Here is a 24,451-nt window from a genome sequence, read left to right on the forward strand (position 1 = left end):
ATGTTTTTCTTCTTACAACTATGGAGCTTTTCTTCGGCTGCCACCAAGGTGCTTGGTCCTGCAGAGGAAGCTACAGTGATGGTGGGATGAGGCATTTACTTCATCTGGTGGCTAGCCCGGCAGTGCCAGCTCTGCCCTTGCCCACACCATGTGAACTCTCTCTCCAAGCTCTCCTGCATCTACTCAGCCTTCATTTGACTAAACCTCTCTTTTAACATGTTCAATGAAAAACTGAACTCATAAAAAAATAAAAATCACCACTTCTTGATTTAGATGCCAGTGGAACCCATAGAACTATGAATAAAACAAAATCTGTGTGATTAAAAAGCAGACCATAAAAGGGGAAAAAGAAAATAAACAGTTCATGTTTGTAGAGGAATACAATGTACACTTTGTGGTATCTGAATTATGCTATTCATACTCATTTCAGATCTCACTAAAACAACAAAACAAAAAACCAAAGTGTAGACAACAAAAAACAAGTACCAGAGTTTAGTTTTTATAATTTTATTTCAGGTAAAAGTGCATTTGTTAAAAAATGTTTCAACATCCAGTTTCCATTGTCAAGTGGTAACAGTCAACTCTCGATGCATGAAAAGTTTCACTGTGACTCAAACAAAGATTCTGCCCCCGTCAACAGTCATAAAGAACCAGAAATAGTAACTCTAAGTGTGCCTGCTTCAAACATCGTATAAAGCAGTGGTCCCCTAACCTTTTTGGCACCAGGGAACAGTTTCGTGGAAGACAATTTCCACAGATGGAGGTGTTGGGGAAGATGGTTTCAGGATAAAACTGTTCCACCTCAGATCACCAGATATTAGACTCTCATAAGGTGTGCATAACCTACATCTCTTGGCATGTGCAGTTCACAACAGGGTTCATGCTCCTGTGAGAATCTAATGTCACCCGGGGGTTTGGGACCCCCAGTATAAGCATTATAAAATAAAATAAACTGACTGCATCATTATTTCCATTATTTACAGGTAAGTGAGGAATGAACAAGTACTTCTGTTAAGTTTCAACTTAAATCATTTTTAAGACTTATCAAATATAAATATTTTGTGAATGTAAAACTAAGCTCTCTTAGAGTTTACCAATTGATGGGGACAACAATATAAAGCTAATGACTGATTTGGCTTCTATCAGTCTTTCTAAGTGCTATCAGTCAGGTCTATCCACAGGAGGTAGTGCTGAAAGCAACTGACAATTCACAGACCATCAAGGTCCCTTAACATCATGGCAGATACGTAACTGTAGTTTGAGAGTTTAAGTAGAAAAAGAAGTGTATTTATAAATACTAGTGTTTCCTAGTATCTGTGTAATTTGAGCAATAGTAAAATACATAAGTAAAATCAAGAGAAGCCATTTTGGAAAATACAAGGGTAATAGAAATTAAGTAATCAAGACCTCACTCTGCCAGCTAGAAGCAAGTAATTAAATGGACTAACATGCCATATCTGAATAAAGCTATCAACCATAAAAGGGATCGACAAACTCTGTAAAAGGTCAGACAGTATTTTAGCTGTTGCAAGCCATACAGACTCTGTTATACTATTGAACTCAGCCACTGGAGCAGGAAAGCAGCTAAAGACAGTATGTAAAAGAGCACAGCTGTTCCAATAAAACTTCATTTCTGGATATTGAAATTTTAATTTGTTTTCATGTGTCACAAAATATCCTCCACCTCTTTTCTTGACCCTTAAAAAAGTGTAAAAACCAGTCTCAGCTCACAGGCGGCACAAAAAACAGGTAGCTACAGTTTGCCAACCTGTGCTCTGTAAAAAACTTAGGAGTTAAGACTGCGATCTTTCAGTTTCTATACTCAAAACCAATTTTGCTCTTAATTGTTTTCTTTTGGAAAATTCCTATTCTATAAAAATAAAAAACCCTTTAGACACTTGTTAGCTATTCAATTATGTATCAAAATAATTATTACACTATACTCTATTTCCAGTTCCATGACACTTTACTTTGACGGTGATCTTCCTAGTTATATGTTGTTTATCCATTTAAGAAACAGCTTACCTCTATACTAAATGGACTATGCATTAAAATTCCAGCTTAATCTGCCTTTTCCATTCTTTTCATCTCATCAATTCTCAGTGCACCAATTTCTATCAGCATATAAGCTTGCTGTCTAGTAAATTTAGCTTTATCTACAATTATAAATCGGCATAGTGTGGCCAAAATATTCCCTCTGCTACAAGTAGAGTACAAAAGTTACAGACATTTTTTCTCACTTGTGATATCAACAAAGTAAAATATTGCCTTCAATTTTTTAGGTAAGATGAGGGGTTATCTTTTATTCCAATGGTATTTACAACTTACCATGTCATATTTGGTTTAAGAAAGGCTTAGTATGTAAAGAAAAAAAATGATTAGGACCACATCGGAAAATTTAACATTCTATTTCAGAACTGAGTAAATTCTCACAACTCTGTTTAGACTACTATATTAAATATTTATAGATCTTCAAACTTCAATGACTCAAATTTTAATGGTTACTTGCAAAGAGTAATATATAAAGCCTGACACATAATAGACTTATTAACTGAACATCATAAACCACAAAACCCCATTTGTTTTACAGATCTAACTATTGATAAATTTTGATAAATTTTTAAAACGTATTACTTAACTTTCAGCTACATTTTCCTTAGTGCCTTTAGTGTAGTTCTTACAGACTATTTAAATATGTGAGGAAAATCTAACACCTTAACCGAATTCCAAGAAAAACTTGCTTTTTGAGAATCAAATTATTCAACTCTTTCAAATTCCACTTTATAATGAAACAGGAATTTTCAACCATGTAATATAACAAAAAATTAAAGTCACCAGAGGTCTACAGTAAAATGACAGGGTGTATCTGCACTAGACTGACTTCTTTATTATAGCACTACCAAATTTAATTGCCAGATTAATATTAGGGGTAGTGTCGATTTTCCAGGTTTATTAATAAGATAATGATAATCCATATAGAAGGCAAGATTTAGAGACTAAATATATTTCTAATACTTAGAAATTGACTTTTGTATTAATAAACCATAACGCACAAATATTCATAAGAAAATACTGTCTAATTTGCCTTATCAATAATTCTTCATAACATGAAATTCTTAAAGTCTGCCTATTTAAAAAATAAGTCTTCCATATTTTAAAAAGGCTCTTAAAGAAGCAAAATTCTATCCTTAACTTTCTTAAAATTTTTGAACTTTAGGCTGTAACACTTCAAAACCAGTCTGCATCCCCAATTCATAAACTTGACAGTTATCAAGGACTTGAATCTGCTCGGGTTACCAAAACCTAATACACAGCCTGAAGCCCATCTACCAGTACAGTCCACAGGCATCTGTATGAATCACCTGGAACTGTGTCTAAAACTGAAGACTCTAGGGACTCATTGCAGACCTACTGAATCAGAATCTGCTTGTTCATATGCACATCCAAGTTTCAGAAGCACTATGTTAAAAATCAGAACCTCACTCTAATGTTTGTATACAAAGTACAAACATTTCTAATGGCTTAGGAACAAGATGGACATGGGTTGCAGCAGTGAAGAAACAGTCTCCGCCCCCCACCTAAGTTTTAGTCTAATAATGTCAACAATTGCTATTTTATAACCTCCTAGGCTGAATGACAAATTACTTTCTTGAAAATCAATTATGAAGAATATGAGATGAAACCTAGGCCTTTCTTACTGAATTAAAGTCAAAGTTGGAAGAAAAAATATTGACTCATTTATACTTTCTCTTTAAAAAGCACTTATTGTATTTTCATTCCTTTACCTTGAAAAATAAAACTTCACTTAAATATTCACAATTCCCACCATTTCCCTCCAATTTTGTTTCTTGCCTCACGACTTACTCTTCACATATTTATGTTTAAATATGAAACAAGAGTCCTTGACTATCTGATCTTCAAGCTGTACAGAAAAAAAAAAAATCCATGGGCTATGTTAGAATTAATCATGCCTTTTTTTTTTTTTTTAAGAGTCTCGTTCTGTCACCTAGGCTGGAGTGCAATGGCATGATCTCAGTTCACTGCAACCTCCATGTACCAGATTCAACCAGTTCTCATCTCAGCTTCCTGAGCAGCTGAGAGTACAAGTGTGTACCAACGTGCTGGGCTAATTTTTGTATTTTCAGTACAGACAGGGTTTTGCCATATTGGCCAAGTTGGTTTTGAACTCCTGGTCTCAAGTGATATACCCGCCTGGCCTTCAATCATGCTTTTAACGTTCGGGTTTAAATCCTGTTTTTGACCGTATTATCCAATAGCATTATTTAACCTGACTCATCCCTTAACTATTTGGAATTGGAGCAAAGTTCCTTATGATTCAACAATGGTTTCCAAACTTGTTCAAGTGGCAGAGCAGCCTTAACAATGAGGTCACTGAAATGCTGAAAATTTAAATCCACTATAGAATCCAAAATAGATTTCATAGATATGAAAATCATGGGCTGGGTGCGGTGGCTCATGCCTATAATCCCAGCACTTTGGGAGGCTGAGGCAGGCAGATCACCTGAGGTCAGGAGTTCAAGACCAGCCTGGCCAACATGGTGAAACCCCCTCTCTACTAAAAACACAAAAAAGTTAGCCAGGCCTGGTGGTGTGCACCTGTAATCCTAGCTACTCGGGAGGCTGAGGCAGGAGAAATACTTGAACCCAGGAGGCAAAGGTTGCAGTGAGCTGAGATCGCACCACTGCACTCCAGCCTGGGCAACAAGGGTGAAACTCCGTCTGAAAAAAAGAAAAGATACTACACTTCTGTATGCCACCAGTTTCTTCTTAGATATGCATAAGATAATTAAGACACCACATTTGAGTGTTCTTGTTATTATCTGACATTCGTTTTATTAACCATTAGAAAAGATTTGAAAAAACAGATTCCATTTTAATAGTGAGACAACACAGTGGAGCTGATCATGGAATATTAATGTTTTGCTATTTAGGAATTACTAACAGGGAATTTGTAGGAAACTTTAAGGGAAGGATATTGCAAATAAGGTGCCAAAAAAATATGCTTAGAGCCACAGCAAAATGAGGACTTTGTCTTTGCTCCCAAATATTTTTAAATGCAACCTTACTAAACTACAATGTTTTTAAAATTAATACCTGTGCTTATATAAAATCCAGTGATTTAAGTACATGTTACTCATTTTGGTCACATTTTCTGCTATTACTATTCGGCTTCCCAAGAACTTAATTCAATCACCAAGTTTAGTTCACACAAACATTAAGGCACATAATCACAAAATGAGCTAATTTTAATTCTCAAGTGTGTTAAAGAAACCTGCTCCCCTCTGCCCCAAATACATATACATACCTGCTTATTCATACCTGTTACTAAAAATTCATGTGTACCTCCCTCCTTAGTAATTTGAGAAATAAATGATGTACAATGTAAACCATAATTATATTCTTTTTAAAGAAATTAGTCTTTTTCATTAGTTACTTCAAATTCACAATACTTAGTTCAATGATCCCAGAATTTCTTTATAAAATCATCCTTGGTATATAAATATATTATTTAGACCCAAAAATATCTGTGATTATGATGAATTTATGATGATGAAACACACCAACTTTTATAGGGGCTGATGATGAAAAAAGATAACAACTTTTATAGAGATCCCTGAATACAGGAGAGCTAACTAGGCACAAGGATTAAACTTTCTATGACTTGCTGTAGATTATGTGCCTTGCTAAGTAGGGATTAGCTTCTGAATAAAATGTGAAAGCTGAGATCATTCACTCATTCTATTCAGAGAACAAATGAGATATATTCTCAGTTAAAAAGATGAAACAAATATGGGAGTCAGGCACTAATATTAGTTGCTAAAATTTACAAAGGTTTTAATTACATTCCCTATTAAAAAAAACAAACCTAGGCAAAACATACACATATTAAAAACAATAGTTTCAAATTTCTTCGAAGTTTGCTTTTAGTTGAAGGTTAAAAAAGCAGATCAACTTTAGATTTCGTACAGTCCAACTTGCAGTGAAATACTGAAACTAACTTTAAGAAATGTAACGAGGCACACTTTCTAGTGGCTGATACCCTCTTCCAAACCAAAAATAATAAGGAGGTAAGGGTATTAACAGCAAAGTTGTGTAACATTTTCTTAGTTCTATAATTTTACTTATTCTGGATACTTTTAGAAAATAAACTCATGTTTTAACTAAGACTGTTAACTAAGTACAAAACTATTTGTTGTACTTGCAGATACAGACCCCTACAAATATGTGCAGCAAGCCCATGAAGCACTTCTACTGTCCATACTGATAGTTCAGTATTTAATATATACAAAATGTTTCTATTGAACAGAACCAAGGTATTCACAATAAGCTGCAGAAAAACCCATGCAATTAACAAAGAATGAAATTTATAAATTAAAAACATTGTCTATACATAATGTACAATCATGCATTTAAAAGTGAATACTGTATGTCTCATAACGGTAAATTTTCAGTCAACTGCTGCTGCACGAATATTTGCTAATGCAAATGAATAAAATCTTAGTAAATTCTGCATTAATGTTTTAACCCCCAGAAGTTGAAACTTTTTGCATTTTTCTTGAAAGCTGTCCAAAGTAGACATCTGCAGGAAAAGTTTCAATTCTTTTGCATCGCATTTGAGGTTTTTAACCAACAATAAATTTCCTAAACCTCAGGCCCAACAAACATGAATTAAACAAACAAACAAACAAAAAGTATAAACACCTTAATCAGTTCAGCAAAAATTCAAAGAAAAATGTTCAATTTTACTTATTTTACAGGTTTCACTAGAATATGCATGGGTTTAAGAAAGTGTGAAATAAAACGTATAGCTCTGTTTCTAGTTTTTGCTTTCACATCTCAGAAAGATAAATTTCCTGAAAAACCACGCATAGCAGCCAAGAAAATATATATTAAAAAAAAAAAGATCTTACATGATGAACTTACAAAATTGAACTTACATAATAAGTCACTGTCCTTCAAGGTTTCAAATGTTATCAACTTTGCAAACAGTCTCTTCTTTGAAATTGTGCTATTATTTCAGAACTTGTTTCCTCCATCAAGAAATCCAGTGATGTTTAAAAAAAAAAAAACTTTCAATTTTTTCTTAAAATACTAAACAGAATTTTCATGGGGTGGTGATCTCCAACGTGACTGTAGATTTTTTATTATAGAGTTTGCCATACTACCTAGTTTCTCGTGCATCTCAAATAGTTGGCTTCCTGAATAATTATGAAGATCTTCTGAATCCAGTTGAAGTGCAAGAGCACTAATCTGTGCCACAAGATTTTTGGATAATGGAGTTTCTAAAGCAACAGTATCAACTGTATCTAAAAGAGAAGAAAAGCACAATTAAACCTATACCAGACAAAAACTAAATTATTTAGATCTTTTGAGTTAGTCAAAGTGCCTAGATTTCAAATTGAGACAGCAGGCTAAGGTATCTCACTCTTCAAGGAGACAAGCTGACAGAAAAATCTACCATAGCTTATTATTATTATTTTGAGATGGAGCCTCATTCTGTCACCCAAGCTGGAGTGCAGTGGTGCAATATTGGCTCACTGCAAACTTTGCCTCTCAAGTTCAAGCGGTTCTCCTGCCTCAGCCTCCCAAGTAGCTGGAATTACAGGTGTGCACTATGCAATGCCCAGTTAATTTTTGTATTTTTAAGTAGAGACGGGGTTTCATCATGTTGCCCAGGCTGGTCTTGAATTCCCGACCTCAAGCGATCTACCCACCTTAGCCTCCCAAAGTGCTGATTATAGGAGTAAGCCACCATGCCCAACCTACCATAGCTTATTCTGTGCTATTCCCATGAAGATTACTCTGTGCTACTGAAGAAATTTAAAAATGGGTAGACTGCTTTATTAAGATAATTAGAACAGAAAGTATATAGTTTATATCCTTGAGCCCTTGATGGAGTAGAAGTTGACAAGAAAAACAAGTAGACACACACATTTGATGTCCATTCGGTTAGTTTTTCACATGCTTCACAGTAAACACAAAATAATTGTCAAAAAAATAAGGCATGGTCAAACTAGACTAAAACTGAAAACATAACAAAGTACTTCAAGAAAGTCAGCTGATCTTCTAAATAAAATTATCCCACTTTGCTAAAATATACCTGAGGCAAGTCTTTCTTCATCAGGTGACAAAGATTTATTTTCCATTCCATTTACTGTTTTTTCAGAAATATCAAAAACTGGAATCTCTTCTAGTCCACGAGACTTCACCTTGATTACCATAGTTGGAGCAGAAAAAAAGCAAAAAAAAGACACTTTGAAATTTACTTTTAATAGGAGTAATAGTACAAACACTACAAAACATATTGTATAGAACCTATATTCTACCACCCATCACAATTAAGAGCTAATACTGCTAAGAAAGTATGTTCTAATTACACAAAATTTAGCATTACAAAGTATTTCCTGAGAGAGGGTTAGGATTTAACAATATTTCATAATAGTTTCTCAAGAAATACAGCCATAGCAGCTGAGAAAATTACATTCTACTCCTCAAGTTCAAGAATGTAGTGTAAAAAAGTCTATAGCAGAGATTTCCAAGGTTAAAAACGTGGAATTTTTTTAAAAGAATAAAATTTTTTGGCTGGGCACAGTGGCCCACGCCTGTAATCCCAGCACTTTGGGAGACCAAGACGGGCAGATCACTTGAGGTCAGGAGTTCAAGACCAGTCTGACCAACATAGTGAAACCCCGTCTCTACTAAATATGCAAAAATTAAAGTGCCTGTAATCCCAGCTCCTCAGGAGGCTGAGGGAGGAGAATCGCTTGAGCCTGGGAGGTGGAGGTTACAGTGAGCTGAGATCGTGCCACTGCACTTCGGCCTGGGCGACAAGGAAAACAAAACAAAACAAAACAAAAAACCCTGAATACAATTTTCCTAAGTGTTCCTAGGACCTATGGACCACTGATTGAGAAAATACTTCAAAAAGTTAACTTTCTGAAAATAAGTTCAGTAACCATATGACTCAACAATTCCACCTCTGGTTATATATATCCAAGAGAAATGAAATCATCTATCCATATAAAAACTTGTAGACACAGTAGTGTTATTCATAACAGCAAATGGTGGAAACAACCCAAATGTCTGTCAACTGGATAAACAAAACGTGGTATACATACATAATGGGATATTATTCCACCTCAAAAAGGAAATTTTACAGCATGGATAAACCTTGAAAACATTATGCTAAGTGAAAGAAGCCAGTCACAAAAGATCACAGGTTGTAAGACCCTACTTTTATGAAATGTCCAGAATAGGCAAATTTATAGAGGAAAGGTAGGCATGGCTGGGCAGTGGAAACAAGGAGTGACAGTTAATGGGTCAGAGTTTCTTCTCTGGGTGATAAAAAAAAGATTATAAATTAGATCATGTGGAATGTTATTTAACTCTGTGAATATACTCAAAACCAACTGTATACTAAGGGAAGGTGAATTTTACATGATGTAAATCCTATCTTAATAAAGCTGTTAAAAAAAGGTAATTCTCACAGACTTTCCCAAGACTCACAGAAACTGAATAAAATACTTCAGAAACTAAATTTGATCTCTAAGACAGAAAATTACTATTTTTTGGTTTTCTCTCATGAGTAACGGGTTAACAAATGTTTAGAAGATCACAAATAAATTAATACAAAATCAAGGACCTTCAAGAATGCAGCAGAAGTCTTCAGTAGCTGGCGAACCCCAGGTCTGAGAAATTCTGATTCAGAACACTGCTTACTCTGTTTTTTCATTTATTCACAACTTCTGATACAGGTTGAGTGTGCCTAATCCAAAAATGCAAAATCTGAAGCCTGTTGAGCACTGACATGATGCCCAAATCCTCTAATGAGCATTCTGGATGTCCAGATTAGGGGATGTTCAACTGCCAAGTAGCTGTATAATGCAAATATCCCAAAAAAAAAAAAAAAAAAAAATCTGAAGTCCAAAACATTTCCGGTCCTAAGCAATTCACCTAAGGAATACTCAACCTGTAGTGTCAATGAGTAGAGGGTCTCTGAATGGGTTTCAGCAGTCTGTGAATCCTTCTGAAATTATAGGCAAAATTTTCTGTATACAGTTTTCTAGTGGGGAAGAATCTGACGTTTTCATCAGTATCTTAAAAAATGCTTATGACTCAAAATATTCATGTGCACAACACTGACAGGAAGGACAAGAAAAATAAGTGACAAATGTGCTAGACATCAAAATCAAGTATGGTGACCTACAAATCTGTAGAGTTTTGGTAGATGCTTGGATTTGAACATCCAGATTTTACCAGTAGCAGACATGGAATCAAATACTGACTGGTGGAAATGAGAGAGACGGAGGTGAAGGAAACTCAAAGAGAAAACAAAAATATATCTGAGGTGCATTACATAAAGATAGTACAAAATAAATGAACCAATTTCCCTCCGCCATTATAAAGATGTTTTAACAAACTTCTTAACTGTATTGCTAAATCATGTATTAATACACTCATCGTACTAACATCTAAGTTTTTACCTGCTGCTCATGATATATTCTGAGAGCCTTTTTTACATTGGATACTTTTGGAGAACGGATAGGAAGAGTTTTTATTTCAGATGCTGTAAGAGTACTCAAATCACCAATAGTTTTTATATTCTTAGCTCTAATGAGTTGGCCCAGGCCTCTTGCCCTGAACAAAACAGAAATAGGAAATTATAATTACACTGTTTTATTTATTAAGTTGAATTTCTCCATATAAGCTCAATCAATGATGTTAGCTCACAGTGAAGACAAGCACATGTACGTGTAATTTAAAATAAAATTCGAATCTGATGTGTATGTCTCGCATAATGAATAGTACTGGAAAGTGAATGAGCCTACTACTACTTTTACGCTTTACATACATCTTGAATGGTTTATATACATCTTTAAAGCACAAAATCATATTTTGTGCTTTACATACATCTCTTTAATAGATGATTCTTAAGTACACATAATTGCTTTTTCATTGTGTTATAAACATAAGTAGGGTAAGAAGACAAAACTTGTTACACTACAACGTGTAGCTTTCAGTGTTTTATCTAACCTACAACCCTTGCAATGTTCCCTCTCCCCAACAACTTTTTCTTTTGAGACAGGGTCTCACTGTCGCCCAGGCTGGAGTGCAGTGGCGCAATCTCAGCTCACTGAAACCTCTGCCTCTAGGGGTCAAGCAATCCTCCCACCTCAGCCTCCCGAGTAGCTGGGACTAAAGGCATGCGCCACTATGCCCGGCTAATATATTTATTTTTTAAAGACAGAGTTTCGCCATGTTGCTCATGCTGGTCTTGAAGTCCTGGGCTCAAGCTATCTGCCCATTACAAAGCATGAGCTACTGTGTCCAGCCTCCCCAACTTTAATCAGAAATGGACTTGGTATGTCTGACACATATTATTCAATCATTAAATTCCTCAGAGAAGTTTTACAATGGCATGCATGTTATTAAAAAATAAATAAATAAATAAAGGAGAAGTTTAAGAACACTTCATTTCCTATTGGGGATTATGCCACAACAGGGTAGCCTGATAATTCCGTTAAAGAGAAGCAATCTCAAGGCATCACAAACTACCTGAAATAATTATTTTAATCAAGATATAGTGAATGATCAGCTGGGCACAGTGGCTCACACCTGTAATCCCAGCACTCTGGGAGGCCGAGGTGGAAGGATCACCTGAGGTCAGGGGTTCAAGACCAGCCTGGCCAACATGGTGAAACCTCTCTCTACTAAAATTACAAAAATTAGCCAGGTGTGGTGGTGGGCGCCTGCGCCTGTAATCCCAGCTACTTAGGAGGCTGAGGCAGAAGAATCTCTTGAACCCAGGAGGCAGAGGTTGCAGTGAGCCAAGATTGTGCCACTGCACTCCAGTCTGGGCAGCAAGAGCGAGACTCCCTCTACAAAAAAAAATTAAGATATAGTGAATGATCTACATGCATGCATTTAAGTTTCCAAGACTTAGAACACCAAGGAAACAAACTTTTAATTAGAAACAAAATATCTGATGAACAAGTTTTATGTATGTGAGCCTCATGCTTCTTACATATGACTAAATAGCTGTTTGGTTTTGGTTGTAGTAGAAATGGCATTCATATTCCTCATAAGGTTTATATTAGGATTAAACAACATGATGGATGTAAGGGTTCAACGCAGCACCTAAAATATGCATACATTTTATTGTATTAAGTATTTCTCATATTGGCTTATCTGGCTTACCGTCTCAGTTGCATTTTTATTTCAAAAATAAAATGTGTACGTGCCAATCAATTCTAAACATGAGAACCCTGAGAATTCAAATAGTCCTCTTAAATAAGTGGCACCTTGCGATATAAGCAAGAAGCCTAAATAACCACTTACCACATGTTTGATGTAATCTGAGGTAAAATGATGTCAACTGGTGCCACACAGTTCACTAAAGCTGGGTAAACACTTTCTGTTGGGCATGGTATTGATTCTTTGGCCATTTCTGAAATCTTAGAATAAATTTCAGAAACTGTTAAACAGAGGTCAACTGACTAAACATGAAAATATAAAGTGACATGAAAACTAAAGCACTTCTTACTAAACACTTCTTTGAGCTCTTAAATTTAGGGCTACGTGATCCTGGGGACAGAAATCCTTTGGCTGAAGTGGTATTATGCTAGATAGAAGAAAGGAGAGAGAAAAAAACACTCAGAACCCTAGATGACTATAATTTTACAATTTTAACAACTTAGACTATAATCATTTCTTTAAAATTTCAAAAAACACAAAAAGAGTAATCTACTACCTAATCAATTACTTGCTAGATCATTACTGCCTCTTACCATCTCTTCCTTTCTCCTTACCGTGTAGCAGATGAAAAGAATATTTCAACACAAAGATGTTTTTCAAATAGTTCATTTTATGACACATCATGCACATGTAACTCTGTGTCTGTATACATATATGTATATTTTAAAGCCTGCAGCTTACCTGAGACTGTGCAGTAGGGGATGTTTTAACACTTTTTCCTATGGGAGAACTATTTGAAGAATGGGACCTAACAATAGAGCATCGTCTATCAATGTCATCTGCCAATCCTGCTTGGTATATTGGATCTGCAAAGGAGACACGGCGAACCTGAAAACATAGATCAGGATTTTACTTAACAAAATTAAAGTTTTAAAAAAAATTACATCGTATGCTTTCACTATGAGGTTACCCAAAAATAGAATGATTTAGAAAATTTATTTCACTAGACGTCAGCTACAGTTCTTCCCAGTGACTGTCTTCACAGATCATATTAACACCACAATTCATTCTAATTTTCTATATTTTAAACTGTCTCTGAATAATACCAAAGATTGTGAAAAAGGCATAGTAGCAAAAACTTAATGAAACTGCATGTGGCAGTTAAAAGTGTATGATCTGATTCTAGTAACTTTATGGGATTACCAGACTAGAAAGACGACTGATGTAAAAACAGAAATAATTTAATCTTTAGAGTCTCAGCAGAAGAATTTTCAGTGTATCTTGCAAGTTGAGACACCGTATGAATAACAGGAACAGGAATTTTGAAGGAACATTTTCAATGTGCTTGTTGGAGGCAAAAAGCAAGGTGTCACGTCTATATATGCATGCTCGTATAAATAAAATGTATTCTACAGTAAATACCAAGTTCAAGTAATCAAGGAATTCCAACATCTTACCTTTTCAGGACAGCTATTTTATTAAGCAGAAGACAAAATATGCTATGTAAATACATCTAACTTTTCCTATTATTTTATTCATTCAACAAACTATGTGCAAGGCACAGGGCCTGACACTAAAGCAGATACACAGATAATCCATCTTTTCTAAAGCAAAAAATCTGTAATTTAGCTGAGGAAATGGGGATATAAATAACTATAAATAACATCACATCTACAAATTAATAAAGGCATGAGATTTTCTTTTTAATTAGATATGGTCCGGAAATAAGAGTTTATATAAACATGTAAATAAAATATAAAACAGAATAATGTCCCAGCACATGACAACTGCTAAATCTGCTTTATCAGTGGCAATGTTGCCTGTGTTCCTATATGTATCCTCAAATGGTATTATGGTACGAGGAGAATAAAAGACGGTAGGAGCCTTATCAATTTTGCCAAAGGTGAAAAATGTGCATGGCTGCATAAAGATCTTTAGTATTATAAAATGAAAGATGTTTTATCTAAAGGGTTTCAGTCTCCTTTTTTCAAAACCTTTTCTTCTACCTACCCTTTCCTTGGCAACCATTATGGTAAACAATCAAATGAGTGGTGATATAACTGAAATATTTTGTCATACGCTAGAGGTCACTGTATGACCAAAATGTTTCAACCAAATACTGGGTTCTTTAATTTTCAGTCTCATTCCCCTTACCTTGTTAACCGGTGATGAGATTTCATCTTCTTGGGATCTTTTTAGTCCTCTCTTTAAAATGCTCGTAGATGGAGAAGCCAAAGGAGACCAGACACAGCGTGTCTGCATGCCACTAGGACTATCATTTGCTGACACAAGTGAAGAATTAAGTTCCCTTGGTTTTTGAGGAGATGCATTATTGTCTTCTATTATTAGTTCAGAGATAGCTGTTCTGGATGTCAGAGACTGTGATGGTTCCTCCACTTTCTCTGAAGTATAATCTTCCTGTAAAATATCACTTTCCCTTATCATTTGACTGTTACCTAATTTTTCTTCAGATTTATTACATTCCGTATTTATTTCAGTTTTATTAGAGTCAATGATACCTTCTTCAGGGCTCATTTCAACTGTGTCACGAACAAAGTTGTCCATTTCCGCATTCAACATTTTTGTTTCAGCTTCATCAGACTTTGAGGTTTTGGTAGTTATGTCCTCATTCTCTGTTTTGTCATCAGGGCCAGTTTCAGCCTTTGCCTCGCCAATCATCATTTCTTCGTAATTTTCTATTTCAGTATTCGTTTTTTCAGATGAGTGTGGATCATATACATCACTTCCACCACCTAGTTCCCCAACTGCTGTTTGTTCAGAAATCTCAGTCTGAGCATTCAATTTTATAGGTGTAATATTATCAGAAAGACTAATACCGGAATTAAATTCGTCAGATGCTGCTTCTTTGGCATTCAGTTTACCTGTGTCTGCTTCAGACTCATCGTTTGTATTATTTTCTTCTATTACTGCTTCTTCAGAAATGTCAGTTTTGGTACTCTCTTGTTCAGGGAAGCTAGCTTCATTTCCTACATCCAATTCCATAGTTTCTACTTTCTCTAGGTTGGATTCTGTTACTTTACCTGCACTTCCTTCAACAGTAACATTCTCTAGACTCAGCTCCTTTTTGGAGGTTTCTTCTAGTTTTTCTTTTGTCTCCAAAGATTCCTGTGAGGCATTTTTCGAGTCACCTAAACATGAGCCAACAATTTTAAATTTTTCATTAGATGACTCTTGGCTTTCCAGAGACACTGCATCACTAGAATCCTTATCACAAGTTTCCTCTGTAAAGTTTATTATTTCAGGAGGAGGAGATTCTTGCATAGTATTTTCTTTTAATTTGGTTTCAGAAACAATTAATGAATCATGAACAGTATCATTATCCTCTTTGAGACCCAAATGAAAATATACACTATGATGTTCACCTAAAAATTGTCCTTCCGAATCTGGATTAGCTTGAGAAGTTTCTGATGTGACTATAGGTGTCTGTACATCTGCCTTTTTGGTTTCATTAATCTCTACATCATTATCTTCTGTATTCTTTAACCCAATGAGTGACTTTTCCTGAGGTTGTGATTTTTCCCCACAGCAATCACAACTTTTAGATCTCCTCACCCTCTTACTTCTCTTGTGTTGACATTCAAGTGTTTGAAAAGTTTTTTCTGAAAGTGAAGAAATATCTGATGTCCCCATTTTTAAGGATTCTCCCACACTACAATTATCAAAAGAGTCTCGTTTATGTAATCTCTTAATGGCATTTCTAGTCCTTAGATTTGATTCTGGCACAGTTAGACTTGCAAAGGAATATTCTGCACATTTGCTAGTTTTATTTTTTTCCTCACACACATTTGGTAAATCATCAGGAACTTGCAACAAATCTGAGGTTACTGTAGAATCCTGATATGTTATAGTACTACCTTCATCACGTTTTTCACAAATCTGAGGTTTTATGTTTTCTTCAGAACTTGCTTTATAATCATGTGACTGATTTTCAGCTTTTATACATTCCTGTTTCACTACTTTCTCTTCTTGATCTTGAACGTCAACACTTTCATTGTTTTTGTTTTTCCATTTTCCAGATCTCTTCTTCCTAGAACCTTCTTCTTTTGCCTCCGAACTATCAGATTCCGAGTTTTCAATGCTAGAAAGCAAACCCTGAGATGCTCTTCTTGTTTGATACCGTGTTCGGCCTCTGACTAGTTTCTCAGAGGACTTGTCTACAATGTCCTGGATATTATCTCCCTCAGACTTAATGTTCTCAGGTTCTGGCTTTTTTTTATTTTGCTCAATTTCTGCATTAGCACTGGTTTCCCCAGGAGTCTTCTCATGAAAATTATTTCCTTTTTCAATTAAATTCTCCTCAATAGTTTGTTCAGAAATCAGTTTTTGTTTAGGTAACACATCATCTTTTATATGCAATGGACTCTTCTGAAGAGGTTTTTCTTCTTCCTTACGTCGTTCCTTTTTTTGATGACTATTTTCTTTATCTTGGCTATCAGTGGTAGACTCTACTACTTCTGAACGTCGCCTTGAAGACCGCCTGAGGGTTTTCTGATTTGTAGTTATCTGAACCTGACTATCCTCATTTACCATTTGATCTGCCGGCATTACTATTGGGGGTGTATTTTCTTTGGATTCCAAATTAATTTCTACATTTTTCTCCTCTATAGTATTAGTTTCCAATAATACAACAGTTTCCATTGCTGCTTTAAGCTTTGCATCGTCATGCTCCATTGTAGATTCAGAAAGATGAACCTGATTATCTGACACACATTCTGTTTGATTAAGCAAACCAGGTGAGTTATTTTCTAAGACTACCATGCCTTCAATAGATTCCTCAGTATTTTTCTCCTTTTCAGATTTCATTATGGGCTTAGACCTTTTATTCCCTGTTTGTTCAGCTTTACCAGCTCTCCGGCTTGATCTCTTAGTTCCAGTCACTATTTTTTCAGAATCAGATTTTGAAAAAGTCCCTTCTCTTTGCTTTGATTGTGGTGGAGAATCTGTTTTAATCATGGTTTCCTGGTTATTTTTTACTGTAACAGTTGATGACATATTATTCAAGGGAGATGGGCTAAAAGGTCTATTTTCTGAACCATCAAACTTCTCCAAAGTAATAAAGGTTTGCCTCCGACTTGTAGGGTGTGGGGGAGTTCCAGAAACAGCAGCATTAGAAATCAAACTACTGCTGATAACAGAAGAATTTTCTGTACTGGATGCACATTCAATTGATGTTTTCTTTGATGAAATTAAAGCTTTTTTAATGGCATCATTATTACTGTTCAACATTTCTGCACTGGTTTTATCAAGAAAACCACACTCATTATTTGAAAGGGAGGCCTTTTCAAGATGTTCATCCGTACCACGGTCTTCCGTGACATCTTGAAGAATAACAATGTCACTGTCCATTTGCTCCTCCTGCACACAAATATATACATACATAGAGATTAATAACTGTCAAGTTTCACTTTCTGGGAAAACTTTGGTATAAAACTTCAGTAATCCAAAGATAACCACTGACATTGAATACATGGCAGCTATTCCAAAGTCAGTGGTAGGTGCCTAATAATTTGTGTTCCTAATAGTCAATATTCAAGAAAAGCCAAGTACATTTATTTTACACACACACACACACACACACACACACACACAAACCAAAGTATCTGCTGATATTCTGCTACTATCTGAATGGGAGTTAACAGGAAATCATACAGTAAATCCTAAAATTAATAAAGGGAAGACCTATAGACCTTTCAGCAATTTAACAGACTGTATAATGGAAAGATGATTCTAAAAAGCCCCAAATATGAAATGCCAAACATACCATAATCATCATCTTAGAATCTTCCTTTGGTTTTCTGGTTGAAGTAGGAATTTCCCTGAAATAAATAATTGTAAGAAATATTGCTTTTATAATTATTTTAAAATGAATAAAACAGATATAAAAGTTTGATGGCTTCTATACTTACATAGACGCTTCCTGACTATACTGAGTAAGTAAGGTATCTTGGGAAACATCCAGATTATTATACATGGCAGGAATATCACACCTGAAAAAAAAACTGTATGTAAGTAACTTCAAAAATCAGATATTCTTACAATTAGAAATTAAACTTATGGCCAGGTTCATGCCTGTAATCCCAGCACTTTGGGAGGTTGATGTAGGCGGGCCACTTGAGCTCAGAAGTTCGAGACCAGCATGAGCAACACGCAAAACCCCATCTCTACAAAAAATAAAAAATTAGCTAGGCTTGGTGATGTCCATCTGTAGTCCCAGCTACTTGAGAGGCTGATGTGGAAGAATCTAACTTTAGCCCAGGAGGCAGAGACTGCAGTAAGCATAGATCATGCCACTGCACTCCAGCATGGGCAACAGAGCAAGACTCTGTCTCAAAAAAATAAAAAATGTAAAAAGAAATTAAACTTGCAATCCTACTAAGTTGTTATAAAATCATGACCTAAAATGCATATTTCCCAGATATTCCATGAAACTGTCTTCCCTGCCCAACCTACCTCAAAGAAGGAATTCAGTTTATAAATATTTGGTACATTACTAGGTAGCTTTATACATTATGAAATGCATTTATGTACAGTGTAACTTTTGGCACTAAAATTTAGTACACATAGTATTTTAGTTCTAAACACAAAGTTATAGTTTGCTGCATGAAATCTAAGCCTGAATACCAAATACCTAACTCAAGATAAAAGGCCTACAAACCGTTTTGTTTTGAGAACTTCTTTTTGATGCTCAGTTAGTATTCTTTCCTTTGCATCTTTTTCTTCTGGAGGTATAAACACAAAGTCAGTAGACTTTTCTTCTTCCAGAAGAATTTCACTCTTTACTTTTAAAGATGAAGATTGAAGTTTCAGCTGCAGATTTGAAAAAATAAACAAATGCACATTTTAGTTTCCAAATTATTTTCCAGTATTTCTATTACTCTCTTCTAATAGTGACACCATTTTTAATAGTGATGATGAAGTTCATAATACTCACGATCAGTAACAAGTTAGTACAATGTTCCCCACTTTCTTTTTGCCTCTAATAAATGCTGAGAAAATAGAAAGCATTAAACCGCTTTGCAAAGTAGCCAAGTCTGTGCTTAACTACAAAATATGGGCAAAAACGTTCGTCAGGCCAACACATGGAAATGAACTGATATGGCAGAGGTGAATACATTTGCAGCTCTCAAGTTTAAACATGACTTAGTCAAGTGAAAGTCACCAATATGCCCTACATACAAGTAACTTTGGTACTACAATGTTATCAATAAATGTTCATTGGAACCATTGCTTTAATTTTATTTATTGTAGCTACAAAAATATGGCAGAGTTACTCTAAAAAAAAAATAACACTTTTTATTTCACCAGGGCTATAGTCTCAAGATTCTAGAATAACCTTTACTGGACGTCATGGAAAAGAGAACTGTTGTCTCAAAGTCAGTTAACTGGCAACTAGCATGATACTTAGGTTCACATTCGAGCTTAACACAGGTGTCTTATCTAGGCATTATTTATTTCTATTCGAAATATTAAGTTCTAAAACAACAATGCTAAACACAAGTTCTAAAATATTTTCCTCTTGTGCTACCCATGTTAGTCATTCATAACTAGTCTCATTCCATCTCAAGGGGTCTGCTGCCTGGATAACTACATGTGACAGTTGCTAAGCATTACACAGAAACTTACCTTTCCTAACAAGAAATCATCACCCAAGGCTTCTAGGTTACCATGCTATCCTAGCAGTCTTTCTAGGCCAAATGCTCTCAATTCCCCTGCAATCCCAACCTTTATTTAGTCTTTTACAGCTTTTCCATCCAATTTTTAAAGTTGTATGCAAGTTACCATATACTTTATCTTAAAAATTTGATTTTTTAAGTGTACTTTTAAAAACATACTTTGGCTGCTGGTTTCATATTTTCTTTTTTATTCTTAGTTTGTGCCAAAAATGAATCTCTTCTTCCATTTGATTTTCTTTCCATGCCACTTATCTTCACATTTAATTGTGAATTTTCTGTCTGTTTTATTAAAAATGAAGCAATTTCATTAAGTACAAAGGTAGTATTTTGCTTTTCCTTTTCACGTTTTGAAAATTCCAATCTGATAGTAATTGCAAATATTCTCAAAGTTTTTCTAATTATTCAAGCCTATAAAAATCAAAGAAAGAAAAGCCACTGTCTAATTCAATAGCAAATGGCTTTGGTATCTCTTTTATAGTAGCTGTTTAATATTTATAATTTTATGAATTCTGAAAATAAGACATGTCACATAAATACACAATGTGAATTAAATTACCAGATTCAAACACCCTACCTGTAACTGAAAATATTTCTAAGAGAAAATTCAAAGCCATAGAACTTTAAACACTAAACAACAGAGGGTTAATAAAGCATGTATGATAGAGCATATCCACCCTCAACAGAATATACAGCTTTTACAGGCCAAATTCCAGTGAACAACTCTTTAACAATCCTAATTGTTAGTTATCTGGCGAAAAATTTTTACTTCAGTCAAAACCAAATGTAGTACTTAGCTGGCTATAACATTCTTTTTTCCTCTTACGGATTCTAAACAAAAAATAGCTATACCCTATCTGCTCTGAATAGAAAAAACTTTTCTAAGAACACTCCACCTCATAGGTATATAGTACCCGTGCCTTTAACTCGTAGATCTTCAGGCAGTAATCAAATATTATTAGTGAAAGAAACTTTGCTCCTAATGTGATGTGACAGCAAAGATGTGTTTTTCTGGTAGAAGAAATGAGAAAATCAATTTTTTTAAAATGAGAAAATGAACAGCTTTTGCTTAGACATGAATTAGTAACCACTATTTCCAGTTTTTCAGAGCAACAATTAACTATGTATTTTACTCTTTGTGAAGAGCACAGATGAGGTATCTGAGTTCAAAACGGGTGATTCATGACAAGAATAAGAGACTATTTACATGAGACTCTTTAGTGAAAATTTTACGCCTTAATTCACAAAAGTAATTTTAGGCCAGACAACCGACAACATGGAAAAAGCCTACGTTACAGAACTCTTTTCTGTTCAGTTCTATAACATATGTCAACAAATAAACAATTTAAACATCTAAAAACAAATGAACAATAAAATCCCCCAACTTACTCCATCAGAATATGGTCCACTGGATTCCTCCTCCATCATTTCAACAGTTTCCAAACCAGGCAATAGGAGTAGAAATTTTTGTTTGGCTTGTCTTAATACTGGCCTTTAAAAAAGTACATAAAATATACACCTTAAGTCAAGTAGTACTGGTGAACTGATGATCCATTAACAACAGCACTTTAAATTTTTAGAGCAGCAAAATAGATTTTTATTTTTATTATTATTATTTTTTTGAGACGGAGTTTCGCTCTTGTTACCCAGGCTGGAGTGCAATGGCGCGATCTCGGCTCACCGCAACCTCCGCCTCCTGGCTTCAGGCAATTCTCCTGCCTCAGCCTCCTGAGTAGCTGGGATTACAGGCACGTGCCACCGTGCCCAGCTAATTTTTTGTGTTAGTAGAGACGGGGTTTCACCATGTTGACCAGGATGGTCTCGATCTTTTGACCTCGTGATCCACCCGCCTCGGCCTCCCAAAGTGCTGGGATTACAGGCTTGAGTCACCGCGCCCGGTCGATTTTTATTTTTAAATAAAGACTGTTCCTTACTATGCATATATAAAACCGGGAACACAAAGGCCGGATGTGGTGGCACATGCCTGTAATCCCAGCACTTTGGAAGGCCTAGGAGGGGGTAACACGAGGTCAGGAGTTCGAGACCAGCCTGGCCAAGATAGTGAAACCTGTCTCTACATACAAAAAATTATTTTGGTGTAGTGGTGGGCACCCGTAATCCCAGCTACTCAGGAGGCTGAGGCAGGAAAATCACCTGAACCTGAGAGGCAGAGGCTGCAGTGAGCAGAGATCGCGCCATTGCACTCCAGCCCTGGCAACAGAGTAAGACTCCATCTCAAAAAATAATAATAATAAAAAAATAACTGGGATAAATTAGACAATTTTCGTATTATTCCCTATACTGTTCTGAATTTCCAAATTTGTATCATGGAAAATTCCAAAGAGAAGTAGATTATACAAAGCATTCATGTCTACCTTTACTAATCATCCATTTCCTATCCTCCTTGTCTGTTTTATTAAGGATAATTTAAACTGCTTTTCTTCGTTCCTGAAATCAAGGTTATTCTAAGGACGAACGAAATGGTGAAACGTTTAATAATTACCATGTATCCCAAATGGTAATATTTCAACTAAGGAATCCTTTGTAACGATTCCTCATAAGAAAAGATTATTTTACACCAAAATATTAATTTACATGATCACAACAGTATAATTAGTTGTATAGAAGTTTTGTTGTTAACATACTTCAACTCTTCAGGATAAACCAACATTGTCACTTTAGCAAATGTAGCATTCCAGAACTCAGCACTCTGTTTTCGAATCTGTTTATTCTTGTGCAGAAATATTATGCATAATAGTGGGGAGAGATGTTCAAGAAGTTCACTGTCATAAGTTCCAGTGTAGCTGAATTGTAGACAAACAATAATTTCTCCCAGTAGCTTTTCTAACTAGGAAAAAGAAAAAAATAAAAGCAAAAAATATACTAAACATTAACTCGCACAATATGTTGCTACTGCAATTTTTAAACTTAAGACAAATTTTAAACTAACCCCCATTGTTGTCTTAAATATATATCCCTCTTTACAACTTGACAAATTATCAGTTGAATTTGCTTTGGTTGTTGATATATTACAGTTCGATTTTGAACTTATTTTTTATTCACAAAATATGTTTTTATAATAACAAGATAAATAATTACCTACATAAGTTCACCTAAAAAACTTTGGTTCCAATCGCCATCATATATAAAGAAAGGGATGAGATAAGAGTTGATTAACTAGGCTGGGCTTGGTGGTTTATGCCTGTAATCCCAGAACTTTGGGAGGCCAAAGAGGGAAAATTGCTTGAGCTCAGGAGTTTACATGGCAAAACACTGCCTCTATAAAAAATACAAAAATCAACTAGGCATGGTGGCATGTGCCTGTAGTCCTAGCTACTTGGAAGGCTGAGAGAATCACCTGAGCCCAGGAGGACAAGGGTATGGCAAGCCGCGATCATGTCACTGCACTCCCGCTTGGGTAAGACTTTGTCTCCAAAAAAAAGTTCATTACTTAACATGAATTTAAAGTATTAAATCCTTTAAAAAAAAAAAAAAAAAAACTACCTGTAAATGTGTTCATATGATGTTATTAAATGCCCATTAAAAATGAAGAATAGGCCGGGCATGGTGGCTCACGCCTGTAATCCTAGAACTTTGGGAAGCTGAGGCGGACAGATCACTTGAGGTCCGGAGTTCAAGACCAGCCTGCCCAACATGGTGAAAGCCCGTCTCTACTAAAAATACAAAAAATCAGCCAGGTGTTGTGACGTGCACCCATCATCCCAGCTACTCAGGTGACTGAAGTGGGAGAGTCACTTGAACCTGGGAGGTGGAGGTTGCAGTTGAGCTGAGATGGTGCCACTGCTCTCCAGCCTGGGCAACAAAAGTGAAACTTTATCTCCAAAAAATAAAAAAAATGAAAAATAACCCCTTTAAAAATCAGCAAAATTATGTTTAAGAAAATTATCTAAACCCTATCATTTTCTCATCACGAAAGTATGTTTTATGGACAATTGTCTATTTTTACCTTGTTGTTCAGACAACTATATACTTTAGGAACTTCATCAAGCCTAGGAAGGAAAACACATAAAATAGAACACCATTTATATTTCTGGAAGTTAACACTGTACTATCTAACAAGCTACTCCTAAGAAAGAAGTAATAAAGACATAGTAATAAATTGAGTAATATAAAAAGAAGCCCGAAGATTTAACAAGTTAAAAAAATCAAATGCTAAATATTAAGCATAAAACAATCCAATCTTTGAAAAATGAATCACAGAAAATATCTACAATAAATCTCAAAGAAATAATCATACTAATTGCTTATTTCGTTACATTTCCTTTAAGCATTATTTTTAATGAAATACAGACTTAAAAGATTTGTAGAGAAAAGTTCATGGATTTGGGAGTTGTATTTGTACTTTATAAAATCTGTTCCTAAAACTTTCTCTGTGAATGTAATTTATGAAAGACAAGCTGTATTATGATTGAACCACACAAACATGCTACAAAGAATACTGATTAATTCTTTCAAAAGGCTTGTTCAAGTTTATTATAGGGTTGGTTTTTCTCCCCACTCCCTAGGTTTTAAGGCACTGCTTG

The 24,451-nt window shown here is 35.2% G+C and overlaps 1 protein-coding gene across 4 annotated transcripts in view; it reads right to left on the reverse strand.

Annotated features, from left to right (window-relative positions):
• Positions 1-491: 491 nt before the first annotated feature.
• RIF1 (replication timing regulatory factor 1) overlaps positions 492-24,451 on the reverse strand; it is a 72,235-nt gene continuing 48,275 nt past the window's right edge. For 3 of the 4 annotated variants that reach the window (XM_012457071.2, XM_064382784.1, XM_012457070.2), the window contains exons 23-36: positions 23,875-23,917; positions 22,553-22,755; positions 21,297-21,399; positions 20,070-20,189; positions 18,893-19,044; positions 18,144-18,224; positions 17,999-18,053; positions 14,371-17,592; positions 12,958-13,104; positions 12,566-12,643; positions 12,361-12,476; positions 10,506-10,659; positions 8,123-8,231; positions 492-7,328 (exon numbers count right to left, since the gene is read on the reverse strand). In XM_012457071.2, coding sequence (XP_012312494.2) covers positions 7,114-7,328; positions 8,123-8,231; positions 10,506-10,659; positions 12,361-12,476; positions 12,566-12,643; positions 12,958-13,104; positions 14,371-17,592; positions 17,999-18,053; positions 18,144-18,224; positions 18,893-19,044; positions 20,070-20,189; positions 21,297-21,399; positions 22,553-22,755; positions 23,875-23,917 — 4,798 coding nt within the window. In that variant the 3' untranslated portion in view covers positions 492-7,113. The remainder of the gene's footprint in view (positions 7,329-8,122; positions 8,232-10,505; positions 10,660-12,360; positions 12,477-12,565; positions 12,644-12,957; positions 13,105-14,370; positions 17,593-17,998; positions 18,054-18,143; positions 18,225-18,892; positions 19,045-20,069; positions 20,190-21,296; positions 21,400-22,552; positions 22,756-23,874; positions 23,918-24,451) is intronic. The other variant, XM_012457074.2, reaches the window with a different exon arrangement.

Source organism: Aotus nancymaae, unplaced genomic scaffold (genome assembly GCF_030222135.1).
Source record: "Aotus nancymaae isolate 86718 unplaced genomic scaffold, 86718_ANA_hifiasm-v0.15.2.pri h1tg000029l, whole genome shotgun sequence".
Taxonomy (NCBI): domain Eukaryota; kingdom Metazoa; phylum Chordata; class Mammalia; order Primates; family Aotidae; genus Aotus; species Aotus nancymaae.